This window comes from Falco rusticolus, chromosome 8, assembly GCF_015220075.1.
Source record: "Falco rusticolus isolate bFalRus1 chromosome 8, bFalRus1.pri, whole genome shotgun sequence".
In the NCBI taxonomy this organism is placed as follows: domain Eukaryota; kingdom Metazoa; phylum Chordata; class Aves; order Falconiformes; family Falconidae; genus Falco; species Falco rusticolus.
Genome location: NC_051194.1, coordinates 56,879,136 through 56,898,745, shown reverse-complemented (window position 1 = coordinate 56,898,745; position 19,610 = coordinate 56,879,136). Strand labels below are relative to the sequence as shown.

The window sequence follows — 19,610 nt, the reverse complement described above, 5'->3', positions numbered from 1 at the left end:
AATATGAATCAGGAAAAAAGAAGCAGAAAGATGATTTTTTTTTTTTTTGAGGTTGGGTTTGTCCTCAGCATATACCTGTGGTATTGTGTCTTATCCACAGATCTGTTTGCTTGCAGTGACAGAAGTCCAGTGTGAAAAGCAAACAAGTTACTTATAAGTTGCCACAGATATCCCTCATTTTTAAATGGAGTTAACACCTACATAGTTTATAGCGATGATGTAAGGATTAGTTAGGGTTTGTAAGAAGGCTGAGTAATTGCTGACTACTGGAAGCAGCGTATCTTGGTTGTCTGGACCCCCACAAAAAATGACTGGAGAAGTACGCTGTTGGAGGACAGCTGTAAAAGGAGAGCTCTGCAGTGTAGCACAGAAGGTAGAGGCATGCAGATCTTCCCGAACAACCATTCCCACCAGCATGCACGCACCCATGGGGAAATAAGGAATCTAAACAGTGCCTGGGAGGCTTTGAAAATACCTTTGCAACTTGCGTGTTATCGCAGGGCTAGTTATAGGAGACTGCGTGAGCACAGAAGTCATTCCACAAGGGTGGGGATGCAGGGAGGTAACGTCTCCTCCCTTGGCCCTGCACGCTGGCTGTGGCAGCCTGGGCTCGCTCCTAAGCACGCCTTCCTGGCGTGGCTTTATACCCTGCCCGTTTGGCTCAGGGCTGCATCCGTTCCTGGCATGGCAAAGTAACTATTTTATCACATTTAAAATGTGCTTTTAGGCTGCCATTTCTCTGAGAATAAGGAAAATACCAAGGCTTCCTAGTATGTATTTTCTTTGGCTCCAAAAGATGCATAATTGCTTACATGGATTTCCAATCTGCATTGAAAAGACCTTGATTTGTACATCTAATATTTCTGCACATTAAAACCAGCTGATTATAACAATTTAAGTTGTTCATAATGTGTTGTTGCAGCCTTTCTTTAGACATGTAGCACATCTACGGGTGCTTTTTCTAAAGCTCTTAGAAGCTGAAATACTGAGTTCCACTCAATATTATAAATATCCTACTGCTGTCAGCCTTCCTGCACCCTGGGAAGCCCTACGTGTCTGCCCTGTGTTGAAGCGTTTGTGCAGCAGAAATTCTCACAGCTAATACACGACAGCAGAAAAGCTGAGCTGGCATCCTGCACTCCAGTACAGGTGCTGAGGCGGGTGAATGGAGATATTGTGTACCAGGCTAGGTAAATAAGGTAGTATTTCAGAGGCTAAAGGTGATTTTAAGTCCACTGAAGTTGTCAGTCAGTCACTATTGATTCTTTTGGTATTTAACTTGAAGTTGAATTAAGATCTCCCCATTCTTGGGGAGACCAAATAGGTGGACTGGAAGTACAAGGTTGGCTAGATGCTAGGTAAGAAGCTGCATAAAAGAAGGTGTTTAATGTAGACAGTCTCACTTCTTACAGAAAAGTTTTCTTTGCATTCAGTCTTGCCACACCTGGCAGTGGCAATTAGCCCTATCATCTGCTGCAGCGGGACTGCACATGAAAATAAATAAATCCTTTAAGGCAGGAGCCTGGGTTTTTAAGGTATGAAGCTGTGATGCAGCCATTTATTCTGAACTTAAGTCTGGAAAATAAGGTTTCCAGCATCTTTTAAATAAAATGTTGTCAATTCTGTTTTGCAGAAGCTGGAAATATGCTGGTTAATACAGCTTCACTTACCTAGAGTTAGGATGAAACATAGGTGCACAAATTGCATATGTGCTACTGAAAGTATGGTCCATTGTCTTCCAAGTCCCATACAAACCATGTCCCAACAGCATACTGTCTCGTTGGGCCATAAGCAACGAGAGAGGAGGAGGGAATGTGAGGATTTGAAACCTTTTCAGTGGAAAATAAACCAGATGGGGGTATTGTGTATAAGATGCTGTAGGGATAGAGGAAAGGCCTTTTGTATATTTAAGTAAACTTCTACCTTACAAATAGAAAGGGCACACGATTTTCACACATCCTTGTACCTTTAATGCAGTTACCTCTTCTTTTTGCATCTGTGACCACTTTAATCCCTTGCAGTTTGTAATCACGTAATTTACTTTTTGCTTCCCATTTAGAGGAATTCAGAAGGTTCTTATGTTGCGCAGCCAAGTTCTTAAGGGGTTTTTTTTTGTCTGTTATTGATGCAGGCTTCGTACTACTCAGATCTGGGTCTCCACAACAGCAGCAGCTATGCTTCCACATCTCAACCTTCTTCCCAAAATGGAAATTGGGTCTGTTGCCCTCTGGCTTTACCTGGCCTGGACTTGTTCTAACTTCATTTGGATAATACAACCTCTTGTCCTTAGGAATTAATTTGGACCAATTGTCAAGAGCCTCTGTAGCTCTTTTTACTTAAAAGATCCCCCAAACCAACAACAAAACCAGTAAACCCAAAACCAGAAACCCAAACCAAACAAAAAAAGCCAACCCAAACCAGACCTTTTAAGATGGTAATGAGTAATGGAAAGCGGTTTTAAAATGAGCACAATTAATTTCCCTTTGCTGCTTCTCCCTTTCCTACGGTTACTTTGTTTGCTTTTGGCCTCAGTTGGTCTGGCAAAACAAGGGAAATCACTCTCTTCCATTTGAGGCAACTTCTTTGCTTGCTGTGTCAGTGTAGCAAGCTTAAGACAATCTATCTGCATAAAATGAAATTGCAAGCAAAGAATTCACAGGCTGCAAGAAGAAAAACCCCTGAAGCTTCAAGATCACCTGGGAGGTTGGATTGTCCTCTGTGTGTGGGCCAGTCAGATAGCCAGTCAGGTGCTATCAGAGCAGTGCTGGAGCAGTGGTCCGCAGCCTCTTCCCGATGGGCAGCTGCACGAGGACGTCGCCTGGTGTTTGTGGCGGCCGGCGATGGGGCACTGCAGATGTGGAGGAGGAGGGTGACTTGCAGCAGGTTGTTGCCTGCAAGCTGTGGGCTGGGGACCACTGCTGGAGCATCTCTTGCACCTAATGATGCCAGATAACAGCTTGCGCTCTCTGAACTTGATTGCTGCGTATTGTGAACGATGATTACTAACAGCAAAGTAATTTGTTTTATGGTGCTCTGACTTAAGTACTCATAATTTTGTCCTGAATTATGTAGGTTTTCTCTGCATTTTTGTTTAATAATGAAATACACAAGAGATGATCTTGCACTTGTGTGAAACACTTAAAACGTGTATCTTAAAACACTTCTGTCTTTGTATGTAGCTGCTCTTCTGCCTTTGGTTGAAGTGAGAAACGCCCTTTCTGGCTGCTACACATGAATGTGTGTGTGACAATAACAACTTAACAACCTAAAATTAAATAATGCTGTTTTGCTTTATGCATACTGTCGTGTCCTCCCTTCCTGTAGGAAATGCATGTGTCTGCTTGGTATTCTTAGTCTTTAGGAGTTGAGATCTAACGTTTTTATGGTGCAGATGACTAATATTCTCTATGCTGGGTTTCCTTCTGTTGTAGTTTAATAATCCTAACCTCTTATCAAGATGGTTAATTCTGCTGTAGGCGCTTTTTTTGTTTCATTTTCTATGCAAAAAAGTTTTGTGCTTGTTTTCCTCAGCCCTCCTTGCTGTACAGCGATGCCCTGCCAGCCAGAAGTTACAGGGTTTGTTGTACTAATGCTCTAAACACAAATGCCGAAGCCACTCACCTTCAGCCATGCATATGTTGTCTCCTACCTCTGTAGTTCCCGTTGGGTCCATTTGTTTCACACTCTGATGTCTGATGCATCTGAATGCACGTGTGCAATGGTGTTTGTACAGACCTGGATTTGCTGATGATCCTTCTGTTTATTCCTGTTGGAACTGTGCAACCACTGCTTGTGGGGTTGTGATGCTGCCACAGGCTTCTCTCTGGATGGAGACGATTGTTTTGGTGTGTTAGCTACAATGTGCAGGAGTGGGCCAGAGAGAGGCAACATCAATTCTTGCTGGTTGTGTAACAACTAACAAAAAAATCTGTTTAAAATTTTTTGTAGCCAAATTCCACCGTTTGTGTTTAAACTTCAAAGTGAGCTCAGATTTTTTTTTCTCAAAGCTTAAAGGTAGAGTTTCCTACTCCCTCAGTGTTTCCTGAGCGACGCATTTATATGCTAAAGTGGAGCCAGTCTTAAAATGTGCATCTTCCTCCTCTCTTCTATTAAGTTAGTAAAGTGGCTAGTAAGTGAAGTTCATCGGGTGTGGTTTTTTTCCCCATATTGCCAGCATCAGAAATGAAGGTTAAACAGATTTGAACAATTTAAGAATTGATGTAACCATTTTGTTGGTAGGCAGTATGAACTGTTGAATTGATGATTGGGAGAACGGTTAGAAATGCATGACTATGTGATGGACTGAGGGGGGGTGTGTGTCAGATTTTGCACGTGCCTCATGGCATTTCCTAGCTCACTGACTTCAGGTTGTGTTAGATCTTCACTTGCATGTTGCTTGTGGTTGCATACGGATGTCCCTGTCCTTGCACATACTGCTTATTCTCCAATGTCCTTCGTGCTGCACCTTGCGAGTTTGTAATTCACTGGACTGAAACCAGAAACTAGGTCTGCCAGTCCTGTTCTGACTCTGTCTTTTAATTGTAGGCGTCTGTGTATGACGAGAGCGTTTACAGTGGGAGTCGTCGGTATAGTGCCTCTAGTTCTCGTGCTGTAAGATGTTTTCTGCATTTCCCTGTTGTCTTGTCTCTGTCCTCCAGTAACCTGTGTGTACTAGAACGCAGCCTTTTCTGGGCTGAGGAACATGTAAGATGGACCATGGGAGGTTTATAGCCTGCTGTTGTAGGCAAAAGTATGAGCACCATTTCCGTGAGCTTCCATGAAATAACGAGTCATGACTTATCTACTGTTGTAATGCCTGGCCTCGCGCAGACCAGCTCTGGCTGGCACTGACAGAGCCCAGCCCTGCGGCGAGGGGAATTCAGCTCTGCCTCGCTCTTGGTTTGCAGATAAAACACTTTGGAGAGGCAGTACATAAAGTCCCTTCCCTTACCAAGATGTAATTCTTTTTTTGAAAACTGAGAATACAATTAAAACAAACAAAAAGTAATTCACATCTACATTAGCACTTACCTGCTGGTATGTAGTAAAGGATTTTTGTGAATGTATGGCTTGCTTTGTTTTGTTTCTTGGGTTTATATTCTGTAGTGAGGTCTGGGTGACTGGTGATGATGTTTTCAAAACACATGCTCCTGTGAGTGGAGGGCTCTGTTATTTATGGGGAGCAACAGTATGAGGAATGACAATATAAATTGTTTTCTTTCAAAAAAAGAGCAGCTGCAGGACTCTATTTACAGATCAGAAGGCAGAAAATCCTCTCAGATGGGGCCTCTGCGTTGTGGTGAGCATTTGGGCCAGGCAGTACATCTGCTGCTGTTGTAACGGCCTGGAGAGGAGGGAAAAAAAAACCAACCAAAAAAAACCCCAAAACAAAACACCACAGTCGTCTTTGATTTTTAGATTCTGCTCTGTGGGCCCACTGCTGATTCTGTCTGAGATCTTCCCTGATTATCAAAAAAACCCCAGTCAAACAAAAAAACCCCAAACAGCCTGACAAATAAACCACCACCACCTAAGACCTAACAGAAAAAAAGTGTCAAGACAAAGCATTGATACTGATTTAACCTTAAAAGTTACATTTTACTAGCTTGGAGAAGGAAACACTTTCAAGAATGCTTACTAAGCACTTGTTAGTCTTTAAAGGGCTATGCTATTCTCTTGCAATCACACCGATTTCACTAATTGGGCTGTGCATCTTACTGCGACTGACATTAAGCTTCAGATCACTCTGTTTCACAATTGTGCCTTGTTTTCGTTTGGCTACTGTGGAAAATTCATTGATACTTATCCTGTTGTGGCAGCCTGCAATTCGGTGATTTTGTCACTGAGGCTGTGCTGAACTGGTTGCAGCCCTTTGTTTGTACGGGATGTCTTCTTTTTTTTGAGATAAGTCTCTTGGAGGTCCCGACCATACACTTCTCTTGAGAGAAATCATTTACAGTGGGCTCCGAGCCCAAACACTGGTTTACAAGTCTATCAGCCACTGTTAATGGCTTGAGCAGGGAACACTGAATATAAGGTTGCTGCTCATTCCCCTTCCTCCATCCCACCCGGTGCCACAGGTATTTGGAAGCCCGTGCATAATGCAGCCTTTCCAGTTTCTGTTGCATGGTTGCCTGTAATAATGAGAGAGTTGGAGTACGAGGTTTTTGCCTCAACGGGAATGGCCTTGTCACAATTACTAAGGCTAGCTGTGGTTATTTTCATGTCTCTGAGCCTCCTAGAACTTTTAACCTGTAGAAGGTCTGCCATTTGGGTAGTTGTCCCCAAAGAATGTTTTTGGATGATCAGATGACAGGTGAACGCACAGGATGAGGCTGAAACTGGCCTTGCTTGGTCTCAGCCAACCGAACAAATGACACTTACTTCCATATTCTGCCCTGCAATACACAGGGAACAACTATAGAACAAATAGATCCTCTGAAACGTTAATATGGGACTCATCAGCAGTTAATACTTTTTCCCTGTCACGTGTTTCAAACTTATTTTACGTCCTTGTTACATTAAACATAAAACAGCAGTGATGGTGCAAGGCTTCTGTGCTAGAACTACTTAATAAGAAAACAAAATCTAAATATTTACTTCAGTGCTTTTTGTTTTTAATTTAGGAATTGGCGTGTCTGTGACTGAAAATACTTGTAGACTTTGTGCAACAGTTCTAAACTGTGCATATTCTCATCTCTGGGATGAAGCTCAGTAGTTCAGGTGCATGAAGCCAGTGTCACTTCATATAGGACATCTGAGGACATGGCTTGGTCGTGTTCTGCCCTGCTTGAGGAGCTTGCTAAGGGCTGAATACCTTGGAACGTAATGCTTTGTGGCTAGTAGCTAAGCTTATGGTTGTACTGTAGCTGATGTTATTTCCAGCTTACCCTGTTATCCTCTGTTAGTACTGTAAGCTTAATTTTCATTGAATACTGTGCCGCTTTGTTAGCGTGGCTAATGATGCTGAAACAGTCTTCCAGTAGCTTGGGGAAGACCTGGCTGTCAGTGTAACTGGGAAGTCCAGGGAGTTCCTGTAATGGCCAGGTAACAATAGAAGAAACCTTAAAAAAAGACAGAGTACATGCATCTCAAAAGTGGGGTAATTCTTTAGATTTCAGTGGGTTTGTATCTGAGTGATAATCTTAAGTGCCTATAAAATAAATTCATAAAGGTTATTGGCAGCATAGTCTGAGCTGTTGAGCAGAGCAGTTCCTCATGCTTGTTCCTGTCCCTGAGCTGCCCCTGCCCATACATCGGTACGAGCTTTTGCCCGTGAAATGTGATGGATTGACATGCCTCTTCACAAAGGCTGCGTTCAGAGTTGCCTTGAGGCAGCAGCAATACAGAAATTGTCTGATAAACCTCAAAAACTTCTTTAATTCCTTTTTTTTCCTGAATGTATCAAAAACTTCCTTTTACATATGCATATGCATATTTCTAAGTACAAGATTGAGTGTGAAGCTGCTACTCTGAAATCTGTGAAGATAGAGGGAATAATTCTAAAATGCATTTCCAAAATAAGTTTTAGTTCAGTTTCCCTGACGCTTTAAACTTTCATTTCCCTTCTCTGCTTCCACTGAGTTATAACCTCTGGAAACAAAACAGTGTAGGCACATCCTTTGTCCTTGTCAGCAACAAGTCAGCCCTGTCTGTTCTGCATCACTGCTTAGATGTTTGCTTTTTAAGAAAGACTGAAATACTTTCTTTGGCAGGAGATGAGGACTGCAGGTGCTGGAAAAGCAGGAGAGGTGCTTAGTCTCTGAGCTGGTCTCAGTTTTCACTTTAATTACCACATAGATGGATGTTTCTTGCTTTGGCCTGTGGAGCACAAATTCATTTTATATGTGCAGTGTTGGAAATGTGGGAAGGTGGCTCACCAGAGAACCTCAGAGCGCTTGAAGAGTAGTAGGATTGAGCCCTTTGTGTAAAGACTGAGTTCTTTACTTGTGACTGGTGTCTTAAGATATATAAATAAATCATTAGTATCCTGTCATTCTAAGAATTGAATCAAGATGCTGCTTGGTATGTCAACTGGAATTGCTACTTGCCTTAATGTTTAAATTAACAGTTGAGGTGTCTGTTCTCTGACTTTCACTGCTATTCTTTTGTCTAGCTGCATGTAACCATTTTTGTAACTAACTTCAGATGTAATGCTCTAAATCTTCTTTCACTTCCCTTTCCAATTCTAATGCTTTTCTCTTTTCTCCGCTTGCTATTCTTGGTTTACCTGCAACAGCCTTCCGAGTACAGCTGCTACCTTGGTTCAGGATCTCGGGCATCTTCAAGAGCCAGCTCTGCTCGGGCCAGTCCAGTGGTGAGCTCCTCTATTTTTCTTTGTCCCTAAACTGCTTGATTTCTCTGTTCTTCAAGGTCTTTTTTGTACAAAGAGGGCACTGTCCCTTCTGAGATGGTTTATTATGTATGGTGTTAATTGGACCTTCCGGGAAATGCTGAGGATGAAGAAGTGGTGAACCAGCCAAGAAATTGCAAAAGTAATTTCTATGCAGATGAACATGCTTTTACAATAGAAAGTACACTTTGGATTCAAGTGACAATGTTAATTTTTTTCTAAGTTGGGCATAAAGCATGCTGGCAAGGTTATTGTGAAAAAGCTTGGGTTGTTGATGCTAGTTTGGTTATTAAAATCAGGAAACCCTAAATCTCACTGCATCATTCAAGTAGTTTAGTATCTCCACACTGAGCAGTATTTTGGTGTTGTGTTGCTGCAAAGCTGCAGGGCTATCCAGAGATTGGATTTGAACATATTTGTTGGGCTGTAGATTGCCAGGCACTGCTGAGTCTTTAGCATGGTGAAGCGCTAGAAGGATTACGTGTACTCAGCATGCCTAGCATCATGAATTCCTAAGCAGTCACGGCTGAACAAGGCTCAAATGCTAAAAAGCTTATCCAGCCCCTGTGACTGTAGTTGACCAAGTTATGTTTTTCCCCTGCTTTTTACAGATATAAAGTAATTGCCTTCTATTTTTTCAATAGCATATTGCTGCTTTCTCTTTTTAATTGTTCCGTATAGCTGTTTACAACTCTGAATATCTTTCCTGATTAATTTGAGAGCAAAGCCTGATAGTGTGGTGATAGCAGAGTGTGGTAGCACGTCTCTCAGAGGAAATGTGCAGCTTACAGTAAACTGTTCTGTAACAAAATTAATCTTCCGTGGAGAGTGAGTTTTGAAGTGTTGCACTGAGTTTCGGTAAACTGGCTTTGCTTCATGGAAGCGTTCCTCCTGGTGAAGTCTTAATATGCTTGTTCTCCTGGGACCTGTCACATACTGCCTACTGCATCCCTGAGATACAAAGTGATGAGGAGGGTTATACTGTAAATTACCACACACGATGTACTTCCCTAATCATAACATCCTGTTGCCTTTGTTGCTTTGCTGAGGAGCTGAAACTTAAATACTGTAAGGACTAATGAAAAAAGAGTATCTGGATAGTCAGAGAAGCTACAGTAAGCTGTAACGCAAACATTTGGAGTGTTCCTCTTCAGTAAACACACATGGTCTGCACTAAGGAGTTGCTTTGTATCTCACGTCCCCTGGCATGCTGGTTCCCCCTTCAAACGTAGCCTGTGATTCAAAAACCTGGGCGCTATGGGGATTTTTCTCCCATGATTAGAACCGTGCAGTAGGTCTGCATCCCATGGTGAAGGGTGCCTGAACGCTCCACGTGGGGTTACTTCTTGTCTTCAGGCAGGGAACTGGTGAGCCTCTGGATCATCAAGCCAGCGCTGTCCTCCTAACTGAGAAAGAGCCGAATATATTGGCTGGAGCAAAAGAAAATGGAACTGATAGAACAGAGCCATATGCTCTGAAGTTTTGGTGTTTATCTTAAAGGCAAGGGTACATCCACCTTTTAAAATTATTTATTTTTTTTAATGGTTTTAATTTTTTAAAGTGTTTTCATCAGATAATATATGGCAGCTGGTGAGCTATAAATAAATTAGTATTTTAATTAGTCCCTCAGCCCGAGTCCCTGAGCTGTGAGTTCTTGCAGTATGCATCTTACATTAGTAATACTTCTTAAACAGCTTTGCAAACTGAATTTCAATTATCCCCAAAGCAAAAAGTAATCAGAATAGCCAGGGATTCCATGGAAGTTTTAAGTGTAAGAATTGGGTATGCGTACATTGATGTTGGTTTTGTATGCAGTTTGAGTCATTCATGCAAGTTCCTTACGGTAATCACAAAATGCAGCTTGCCCCTCCTGGGGAGCTATAGGGGATTTTTTGGCTTCTATTTCTCTGCTCACGCTTTGGACCGTTTGTGTGCAAGTGGCTGGAGATGGTTAGCTGTGTCAGCGCCAGGCTGAATCTGCTCTGCAAGAAGGCTATAGGCACTATTTTTTTTTTTTTTTTTAATTAGTGGTTTATTGCAGAGTGTGAAGAGCTTCTGTTATTTCCATGGCCTTGAAGAGCTGAGAGTTAACACCATAGTGGATCTCTAACCACTGCAGGCAGGGGTTTTGCTTTGCTGAGTGCAAGGTAGTATATAGGCCTTGTTAACGGCGTGGCATTGCTCTTAAAAGTTCTAATTACTACACGGGGTCAATGCAGCAGCACCCTGTGATTTTATTTTTGTAATTTTTTTTTCCTCCCCTGTATTAAACGGACAGTGCCTTTTCCTGTAACTTACATTAAGGAATCACTTGCCTTGTTTTTTACTAACAAAGGTTCCAAGGCGTTTTGGTAACATTTTCAGGTCTGTACTTGATTTTGGCAGTAAAGATGCTGAGAGCACCCTGTCTTCTCAGTGGGTTTAGCAGTGTATTGCTTCTGCTTCTACAGACCTGAAATGTCATCTACTTGGATAGAAGAATGAAGAACTCCTTGGACGATGGTGATAACTTGAAAGAGGAAAAAAGTGGCTGGTTTTATCTATATTGAGTCTACAGTAGAACTGTTGCTAACCCCAAAAACTGAGTTGTTCCATGCCTGAATGTATTGAGCCATATGCTTTCTTGATTCTGCTTTATATATATATATTCTGGCATTTACACACATAAAGATTTGGTTCCAAGTTTACTTTTTAAATGGCTGGTAGAGGAGGAAGGAAAGGGGAAGTATCTGTTGGGTTGAAGAGCTGGGTTTCCAGCATGCTTATGTCACTTGAGTGTATGATAGTTTACGAAATCCATGTACTGTAATCATGAGTGCTTAACACTGAAGTTAAATATGATTTTCATGTGTTTTCTGCGTAATAATACCCATAAACCAAAACTGAAATGTTCCCAACTCTGGCTAACTCATGAAAAATTGAATCATTCTCCATTCTCAATATATAATTTCACTTTCTAAATTAAAGCGTACAGTATCTTGTCACTGCCTGCAGCCCTTAATTTTTTTTAAGAATTTTGTTTACCCCTTCCATCACTGTTTAATGAACAGTGTGCAAAAAGCGACAGTAGTTTTCCTGCTGCGCACAGCTTTGCTGGCGTGTGTTCCATTTGTGTTGTCATGTTTGTGACACAGTAAAAGCTAGGAAGATACTTAAATGCAACGTGCGCATATTTGTTTATCTTTATATGTATTTTTAAGAATTCACTATATCTGCATGAACTTTGCTGTTTGATTATTTTTCTTCAACATCTTTCCCATTATCCCTAATAGTAATTATTGTCTGCTGTCCTTGCAGTTACTGCAGATACACAAGTTTAATATTAAAGCCTATATACTTGATATAAAATACAGATCTTAAGACTGCTGAGAGCAAACATTGGGCCCATCTGTATAAATGGAGCTAAATCTTGTGCCTGGGCTAGTGGCATGTTTTAGCTGAGATGGGCTGTTTAATATAAATTGCTGGAATTCTTTTCTTAAATTAAACTACTAGTGAAAAACAATTATCTATAAATTTGAAATGGATTCAGAATACAATAGTATTTATTTGAAGAAGAATTTTGAAGAATATTTGAAGCAAATATTTGAAGAATATTTCTGAGCAAAGGCAGGCAAAATAATAGGAGAGGACATGTTTTGCTACCCTGAGAACATGATCTCTCATATTAACTCTCTCCCTGCTGACTCTTAACAGCAAGCACAAGCAGTTGGCCTGCAGCCCATCCAGACGGGCTGGTAGAGACAGCAGCGTGATCATACAAAGTGCAAGACTGAAAATGCAAGTGCCACTTGGCAAGTGTGCAGTCCTCAGGTTGTACGTTAAGGCACAGTTGTAAATAGCTTTTTTCATTTGAAGAAGCTTATCATGTTCTCACCAGTAATAAAACGAAGACAGTAACAGATGGAACTTTCATGGGAGCGGTTATCAGCATGCTCAGGTTTTGCCTTCTCTCCTCTACACTTAAAGGATTTATGGCAGGCTTGTATCCTGGCCCAGCCACTGACAGTCTGGGTGTGTTTTCGGCCCCTCCAGAGTGAGGATTAGCTGCAGTGCTAACTTGCATTTCAGAGAGTGATAAGTTTGTTTAAGCAATGACGTTTGGCGTAACACTCATTCCTGAGTGAGGATACTTCTGACAAATCTACTTTAGACCTGACAAATTTCAGCAGTGATTTTCTCCTGCTGACTTTTAAAGGCTTGATTGCTAATTGCTAGTGTTAAGGTGGCTCTCGCTGGAAAAACACGAAGGAACTCTGTGTTACCGCCTGCCCCAGCCCAGCTGATCAGACTGGTAAGATGGGAATTGTAGGAGGGGTTATACTGACTGCAATACTTCTTTTTTTTTTAATTCTAGTTTTAATATACGCACCATCCTGTGTTCAGCACTACCTACTGCGAGAATTTTATTTTGCTATGGGCTGTAATTCCATTTCAAACTGTGCTGTACTACTTTAAGAGCAGGAAATTATCTTAATTTGATTTGTCACTGAAAAAAAAAGGGACCCTTGCTTTTATGAGAAAGTTGATCTAAGTATGAGATCTTCGATGGAGCAGAGCAGTGAGAGCCACGTACTGAACATGCTGAAGTTACTGTTCTCGTACGTGAGCACAGGACGTGGCGCTATCGAACAGCAAGTGTTTCAGATTTCCTTTCTTCTCTAGCCTTCTTTAGGAGGCTGGAAGCTGAAATTGTGCTTTAGTCTTGATTCTTCCATTAATTTAAAGATCTCTTTACTTGCAGCTGGAGCGTAATGCTTAACTGTCCCAGGCTGTCTGTTCTTTTTGGTAGGTTCAGTTTGGGAGTCATCTCGTTGGATGCACTGTGATAGTGCTGAGGGGGCTCTCTTTTGGCCTGTACACTCACCGGTGGTAAAGAGCTTCAAGGGTTAACCTGCTAGCTGACTGCAGAGTAGAGAGAAATGCTTTTTCAAGCATTATGCTGAAATGTTTTTATTATCTATGGAAAAATAGGCAATATATCCATATATAGACTTGTAGGGTGATTTTGCTCTTGTTAAGTTTCCAGCTGTGGTAAGCCCCTGATATTGCTGACATTTTTGTAATGTGGCTCTGGACTTATTCCGAAATCACTATCAGAAGAGGCTGAACTCTGATCCCATTGTACTTTTTTCGCAGGGAGCAACCTATTCCGCTTGCCAAAACAAAAGTTGTGCGTGCTGGAGTTCCTTGGAAAATTACTTCCTTTTCCTGCTTTTTTATGCACTAAAGTACAAATTGCCCATACTGTTGGTGAAGAGGAAGGTAATTTGTGATTAGAGACAGACCCATACCCTTGTGGAAAAGAAAAATGATATAATGTTCTATAAATTAAAGGTCTATGAATTGCTTTATTGATCCCCTCTTCTAGCAGGAATTCTGTTAGTCCTTCATATTTGTATGTGGAAAAGTCCCAAAGCCGCTGTATTTGTGTGAAGGGATTTGCTGACTATGGTAGTGTGTAGGTGGAGAGGTTGTTTTCAGTCCGTTTAATCGTTACAGTATTCTTTATTGACTGATAATATGGAAGGTGAGTCTTTTGGGCGAGATTTTTGCGCAACTTCAAATACATATAAACATCTTTCCTGAGCTTTCTTTGTTTGATTTCTTACTGGATCGAATGCCAAAGGGCTTGTCAGGGACCAGGTGAAGGCTGGAAACCTGGAGTTCCCTCTGGTGGCTGACTGCTGTTGGGGAGAGCACAATTCATTATTTTTTTTTTAAAGGAGTGATACTGTGAATAAGAGTGGACTGAAAACTGTGTAAAATACTAACCTAAAATAGATTTCTGTCTTTCTGCAAGGCAGTCTTCACAGCTTTTGGTGTATCACTGCCATGTTACCATAAAATTAAATGCTGCTTCTTTCAGACTGACTTTTTGCATAGAAAAGTGTTGTGTAGCAGGAAGCATCTTTGTAATGAAAGGATGCTATGTTAGAATGAGGAACTGGCTTTTCTCAAAACAGATTAAATTTTAAAATGTTAATAGTTGAAGAAATCGGTAGTGGTAATTATTGTGTCTGAAGAGAAAGTGCCCTGAGTATTCCATTCACAGCACCAGATGGATGTATGTATGAGAGCATTGCTAGGGAAAATGAGTTTCCTAAGGGTTTTTTGGTTTGGTGTTTTGTTGTTGTGGGTTTTTTAACCACTTCAAGTTTAGAAGTCACTTAATAGCTTTAATTACTAAAGGTGACGCTGATGTAGAGAATTATTAAAGACTGTTTTGCAATAAATGTGTTGCAAGCTTCACAGGTGTGGTTATGAGTGCTTGGAGTAGAAACGTCCGCCATATGTGTGTGTCACCACATTGTCTTCAGCAATTTACCCTTTGTAAATGGAAGCTTTTATTTGACATATGTGCATCATTAAAACAATCTCAATATTTGCTTCCTTCTTTATCTTACTAAAAGCTGAGATTGCACGTTTTTTCAGAAAATAGAGGATATTCTGCAAATGGCTTAAGGAAAATAATGTTTTGAGATGTGCCCTGAAACCCATAAGGTTGACTTCACAAAAGGATGTACGTCAATTTCTGGATGTAGATTTGTGCGTGTGTGTGTGTATACACTAATCTGTGGTAACATGCCGATATTTACACTGCCACAACACAGTGTTTGGTCAGACTAGGAGGCTGCCAAATCCACCACTTGGAGTTGTCTGGCATGAAAATAATAAGCTGTTTGCAAAAGTCACTCCGTCTTGTTTATTGGGTCTGAACTGATTCTCTGCCTTCATTAGTGACCTTCTCTCTTATTGCATCCAAAGTCAGAGACGTCCATCCTGTCCCCCAAGTACTTTGTATATTCAGTGTCCTTGCAAAGTTTGTCTAGTGCTTTAAGTCTGGCTTATTTTACTTTAGAGCCTAAGTTTTATATTTTCTTAATGCTACTCATAGGGAATTTATGATATAAGATGAGTTATCATGTAAAAAGCTGATTTGTAGTAGGTACCTTTCAGTCCTGGGATTATTTTTTTTGATAGGGTACCATGGGTAATATGAAAAATAACACATATTACTCTGTGTGATTCAAAGAGGAAAAAAAAAAAAAAAAGCCTGTGCCAAATGTGAACTGGTTGGAAAGAGATGTAGTTTTTGAGTATGTTTTCAATGTCTCAGTGAAGCTCACCAACTCAACCTCAACTGTCCCCTGTCTTCCCCAGAATCAGTTCTCTCTTGATTTTTTACTTTTTTTTTTTTCCATCCAATTCAAAAACACTGTTCCCTTTGTCTCTTGTCTCTTTATCTGGGGAAGCTGTTAATTTTCCAGAAGTCTTTTGGGAAACCATCTTGACCGTGGTGCTGAATGTTTCCAGAAGAGGCTGACATCTGGACTTTTGAGTTCTGTTGAACTTTTTGTTTCATTCAGTCCTTTTTACACTTAGTTCCATTTTAGATGGAGGTACTTATAAAAAGAATCTGTGGTGAAACATACTTCCTTACCCCCCCCATCTCAACAGCAAAATGAATAATGACAAAACACTTGATTTGGAATTTTTGCTTTTGGGAACTTGTGTATTTGGTTTCAGAGCAGGAAAAAGTTGAAGAGATGGTTCCCATCAAGGAGAAAGAAATCTGCTCAGGTTGTTTGTGGGTTTTGCCCGGTAATTTCCTTTTAAGTATTTAAGCTGTCTGTATCCATGGTAATTTTCTGTACTCCTAAATGCTACTTTGGCGCTGTTTTGTTTCTTCTAGACTAGTTTTAGTGCAGGATCTCTCTTCTGAATCAGTAAATTCCAGTTAACTACTGAAACAATAAAAGAGCTGTTTATTTAGACTTTGAACTGGTCCCCGATATTTGTCTTAAGGGTTTTTGTAGTCTCAGCCTTACTTGGATCTTTGCTTGAAGTCACAGTCACCATTTGTCGCAAGCAGAGAATACTAACCAGAAGATTTAAGCTTTAGATTTATTTTTTTTTCTTTTTTTTCTCTTTTCTTTTTTTTTCTTTTTTTTTTTTTTTCCCTGTTCTTTTGGGAGTGGTGCAGACACAGTACAGACCTTCAAGTCTAACTTGGTACCTTGCTTTTGGAAACAGGGGGGAATGTACTAGCAGGCTTCAGAGGTAGCCCTTTTTTTTAAGTTAAGAGTCATAAAAAATGTAATTTCAAGAAGCTGACTTGGTCTGGAAATCTCTTGATCTTTCAGTTAAAAAAACTTAACCTCTCTACTTAAGTAAATTGCTATTTGGGGTTCATTTGAGGCATGTTTTTAAATTGTTCTAAAGTAAACAGTGGTAGCTGCATATGTCAGCACAGCAGTTGCCTGCAGCTGGCTTTATGTCCAGGGAAAGATATCTGTGGCTTTGAGTTCATGCCTGTGTAAGTCTCTGTATTCTTGCACTGTTAACTCATAGAATGCTTGCCATCTTCATGTTTGAAACATTGTGATGTAGAATATCAGGGGGAAAAAAGTATTCCTCTGTCTTACTTAATAGACCAAATTGGTTTTTATCGATAAGTATATTCTACTTAATTACCTACTGCTTAGACATTTGGGGTGAATTATCCAGCCTTGCGCCCTGAGAGAACAGCCAGGACGCTGCTGTTCTGAGCAAGCTGGCTGTTTTTGAGGGGCTAGAAATTGCTAATGAGAAGTTTTTTACAGGTTTAAGAATTCCCTTTGTGATATCTTACTGCCGTCTTTTGTCCTTTATTGATTGTATTAATGATTCCCTCTAAATGTTTGTTTTACAGATTGAGGAAAGGCCAGAAAAAGACTTTGAGAAGGTAAGAAGGATCTTAAGAATTATTCTCGCAATAGTTCTTTCTTCACGTTCTTTTTCGTAGGTAGAACTCGCAGTAAATGTACAGAAATCTTCTATAAAATCCATTGTGGATTTGAATTGTAGGAGCCTTCTACTACTACTGCATTTTTGAGGACAAACTTTTCAACCTCTGGTCATTCAGATGTTAAGTAGTTGACCATCAACAGCAGTTGGCTGAAATTACTTTAGGCTAAGCCACATGAATACTGTGTTTGTTTATTAGATTGTAGTTATGGTATTATGCAAAAAAAATAATGATAAAAAAAGAGGAAGATACTGCAGTAGTGAGAAATTGGCTTAATGCAAACCCTCAGTACAGTAAAACAGTTCATGTGGCTACTGCTGCAGAGTAGCTACATGTCCATGAAAGGAGAGGAGCTTGGGAGGTAGGCAAAAGCATCTAAAAAATGTATTATTACAAGTTTTGAAAATATCTGGCAAGATGATACTGGCCCCTAAAGAAAGATTTTGTCTAATTAAGCATTAATTATTAGAAGCTGAGTCATACAAACTCCTCTTACAGTAGTGCTTAAATACATCTGATCTGCCTTTACTCATTAGTTTCCCTTGTTAAATCTTGATCTTTTGATTTTTCTTGGTAGACAGCTACATTTTAATAGAATCTTTAGAAGTGCAAGTGCTAGCGTAATGTGTGTAATTAAAAAAAAACCAAAAACAAAATAAAAAAAACCAAAAAACAACCTCCCCCTCAAATAAAAAAAAAATCACGCACCCCCCACCCCTCGAAAAACATACAAAAAAACAATGTATCTAGAAAAAAAAAAGTTATAACCATTTTTGACTGTGTGTAATTGTAGGGAGCGCGTACTGTCTCAAGTTTATCAGCAGCTACCTTAGCTTCTCTGGGTGGGACTTCTTCACGAAGAGGCAGTGGGGATACATCCATCTCAGCTGATACAGAAGCATCTATTAGAGAAATAAAGGTGAGAAATACTTCAGACTAGCATAAATTATTAAATATCCTTTAGACTTCTTTCCAAAAAAGAAACTGGCTTGTCTCCTACTCCTGATAGTTCTGACAAAATGCATCGTATGCTGTAAATGGCAAGTGAATAGCTTTATTAGAGAGATGCTGCTGGAAGCTAGTGTGTATCACGGGATTATTTGTGTAAAGTCCTACAGCATGTGATAGCAGAACAGGCTGATAATAACAGACACATCTTATCCTAATGTAATGAAATAGGAAGTGGACTCAATATAGCACACTGATAGGACTGAAATAATGCAAGAAGCGCTGCACTTACTGGATGCTAATTTGAGGAGGGGGCTGTATTTTGTAATCTAATTCATGATTCTGTGGAGTTAGACACATTTGAATAGCCTATAACTATGTGATCCAGTGTTCGTATCAGGTGCTATTCTGAGTAGTCCACAGCTAAATTGTTTTTGTAATCTGTTTTTAAATGCTCCATCCTGAAGACTATTTTAAATGGGGAATCTCAATTTGGTTAACCTTCATGCATGTGACTTGCAAGTCTTCTGAAATGGCAGCCAGTTAAAACACCTGGAATTTGTATTAGGACTTCAGATACAAGCAGGTCTGTTCCAGTTTCAGCATTGTGAAACAGCTGAAAGAGAGCCATTTGCTGGTGACCGAGGACAAAAGAGAAGAGACAGTGTGAAATAGGGCTTACAATTAAATTTTGTGTGACATACAGTTTTCATAGTCTTTCCTGTATCTCTAGTACAGATGTTTCAGGCTTGCTTTGGCAGCCCTCACCCTTAATACCAGAATTCCTCAAAGAGGGTGATAATCAGTGAAAGGGGTTGAGAAGGGCTGTATGGCTGGAGTATGTAATTGTTGGAGGCTTTGAAGCTGGGTCTGTGTGTTGTCCTTAACATTGAAGATTTCATGTTTTCCAGTCAAGAAGAGCAGAATTAGCATAAACTTCTAAGCAAGAAATGTCAAAGTCTGGCAAGGCTTCAGGTTAGGATCAAACCCCTTAATCTGTGTGGTAGAAATACTTAAATAAGAATTTTGCATACTTGCTGTTCCCTCTCAGCTGCACTTCTGCCCCTTAGTTTCAGTGGCATCATTCATGTTTCTCGCCGTTTCTCTCAGGATATCTATGAGTTAAAGGACCAGATTCAGGATGTAGAAGGCAAATACATGCAGGGACTGAAAGAAATGAAGGTACTGGTTTACTGCAGACTGGGAATGTGATCATTAACACTAGCTAAACATTCAGAGAGTCAGTGTGGGACCTAGAACTGACCTTGCATGCTGTGCTTCTGGGAGGGGTTGTAAATTGTGTGAAAAGCATCTCATTAACTGGAAAAGTATCTGTTATGACCTGGACTGATTGTGGTGAGAAATGCTTCCAAATGTTAACTGAAAGGCTGCTGATTACTATTTGTTGCATGCCATTTTTATTGTTTTGAGAAGGTGATCATTTTGTTAGCAAATTGAAATTATTGGGTTTTTTTAATAGTTTCCTAATCCAGGAAACTTCCCAATATTGGAAGATGA

At 40.3% G+C, this 19,610-nt stretch overlaps 1 protein-coding gene across 26 annotated transcripts in view; it reads left to right on the top strand.

The window, feature by feature from the left end:
- The window catches only part of LRRFIP1 (LRR binding FLII interacting protein 1), a 112,146-nt gene that overhangs the window by 71,925 nt on the left and 20,611 nt on the right, over positions 1-19,610 (top strand). For 10 of the 26 annotated variants that reach the window (XM_037396669.1, XM_037396650.1, XM_037396645.1 and 7 more), the window contains 5 exons: positions 3,532-3,576; positions 4,546-4,611; positions 8,240-8,317; positions 17,049-17,081; positions 17,938-18,063. The exons of 2 other annotated variants lie outside the window; for them this stretch is intronic. In XM_037396669.1, coding sequence (XP_037252566.1) covers positions 3,532-3,576; positions 4,546-4,611; positions 8,240-8,317; positions 17,049-17,081; positions 17,938-18,063 — 348 coding nt within the window. Of the gene's footprint in view, positions 1-3,531; positions 3,577-4,545; positions 4,612-8,239; positions 8,318-17,048; positions 17,082-17,937; positions 18,064-19,202; positions 19,275-19,610 lie in introns of all 26 variants that reach the window. 14 more of the 26 variants (XM_037396670.1, XM_037396666.1, XM_037396661.1 and 11 more) reach the window with 5 other exon arrangements.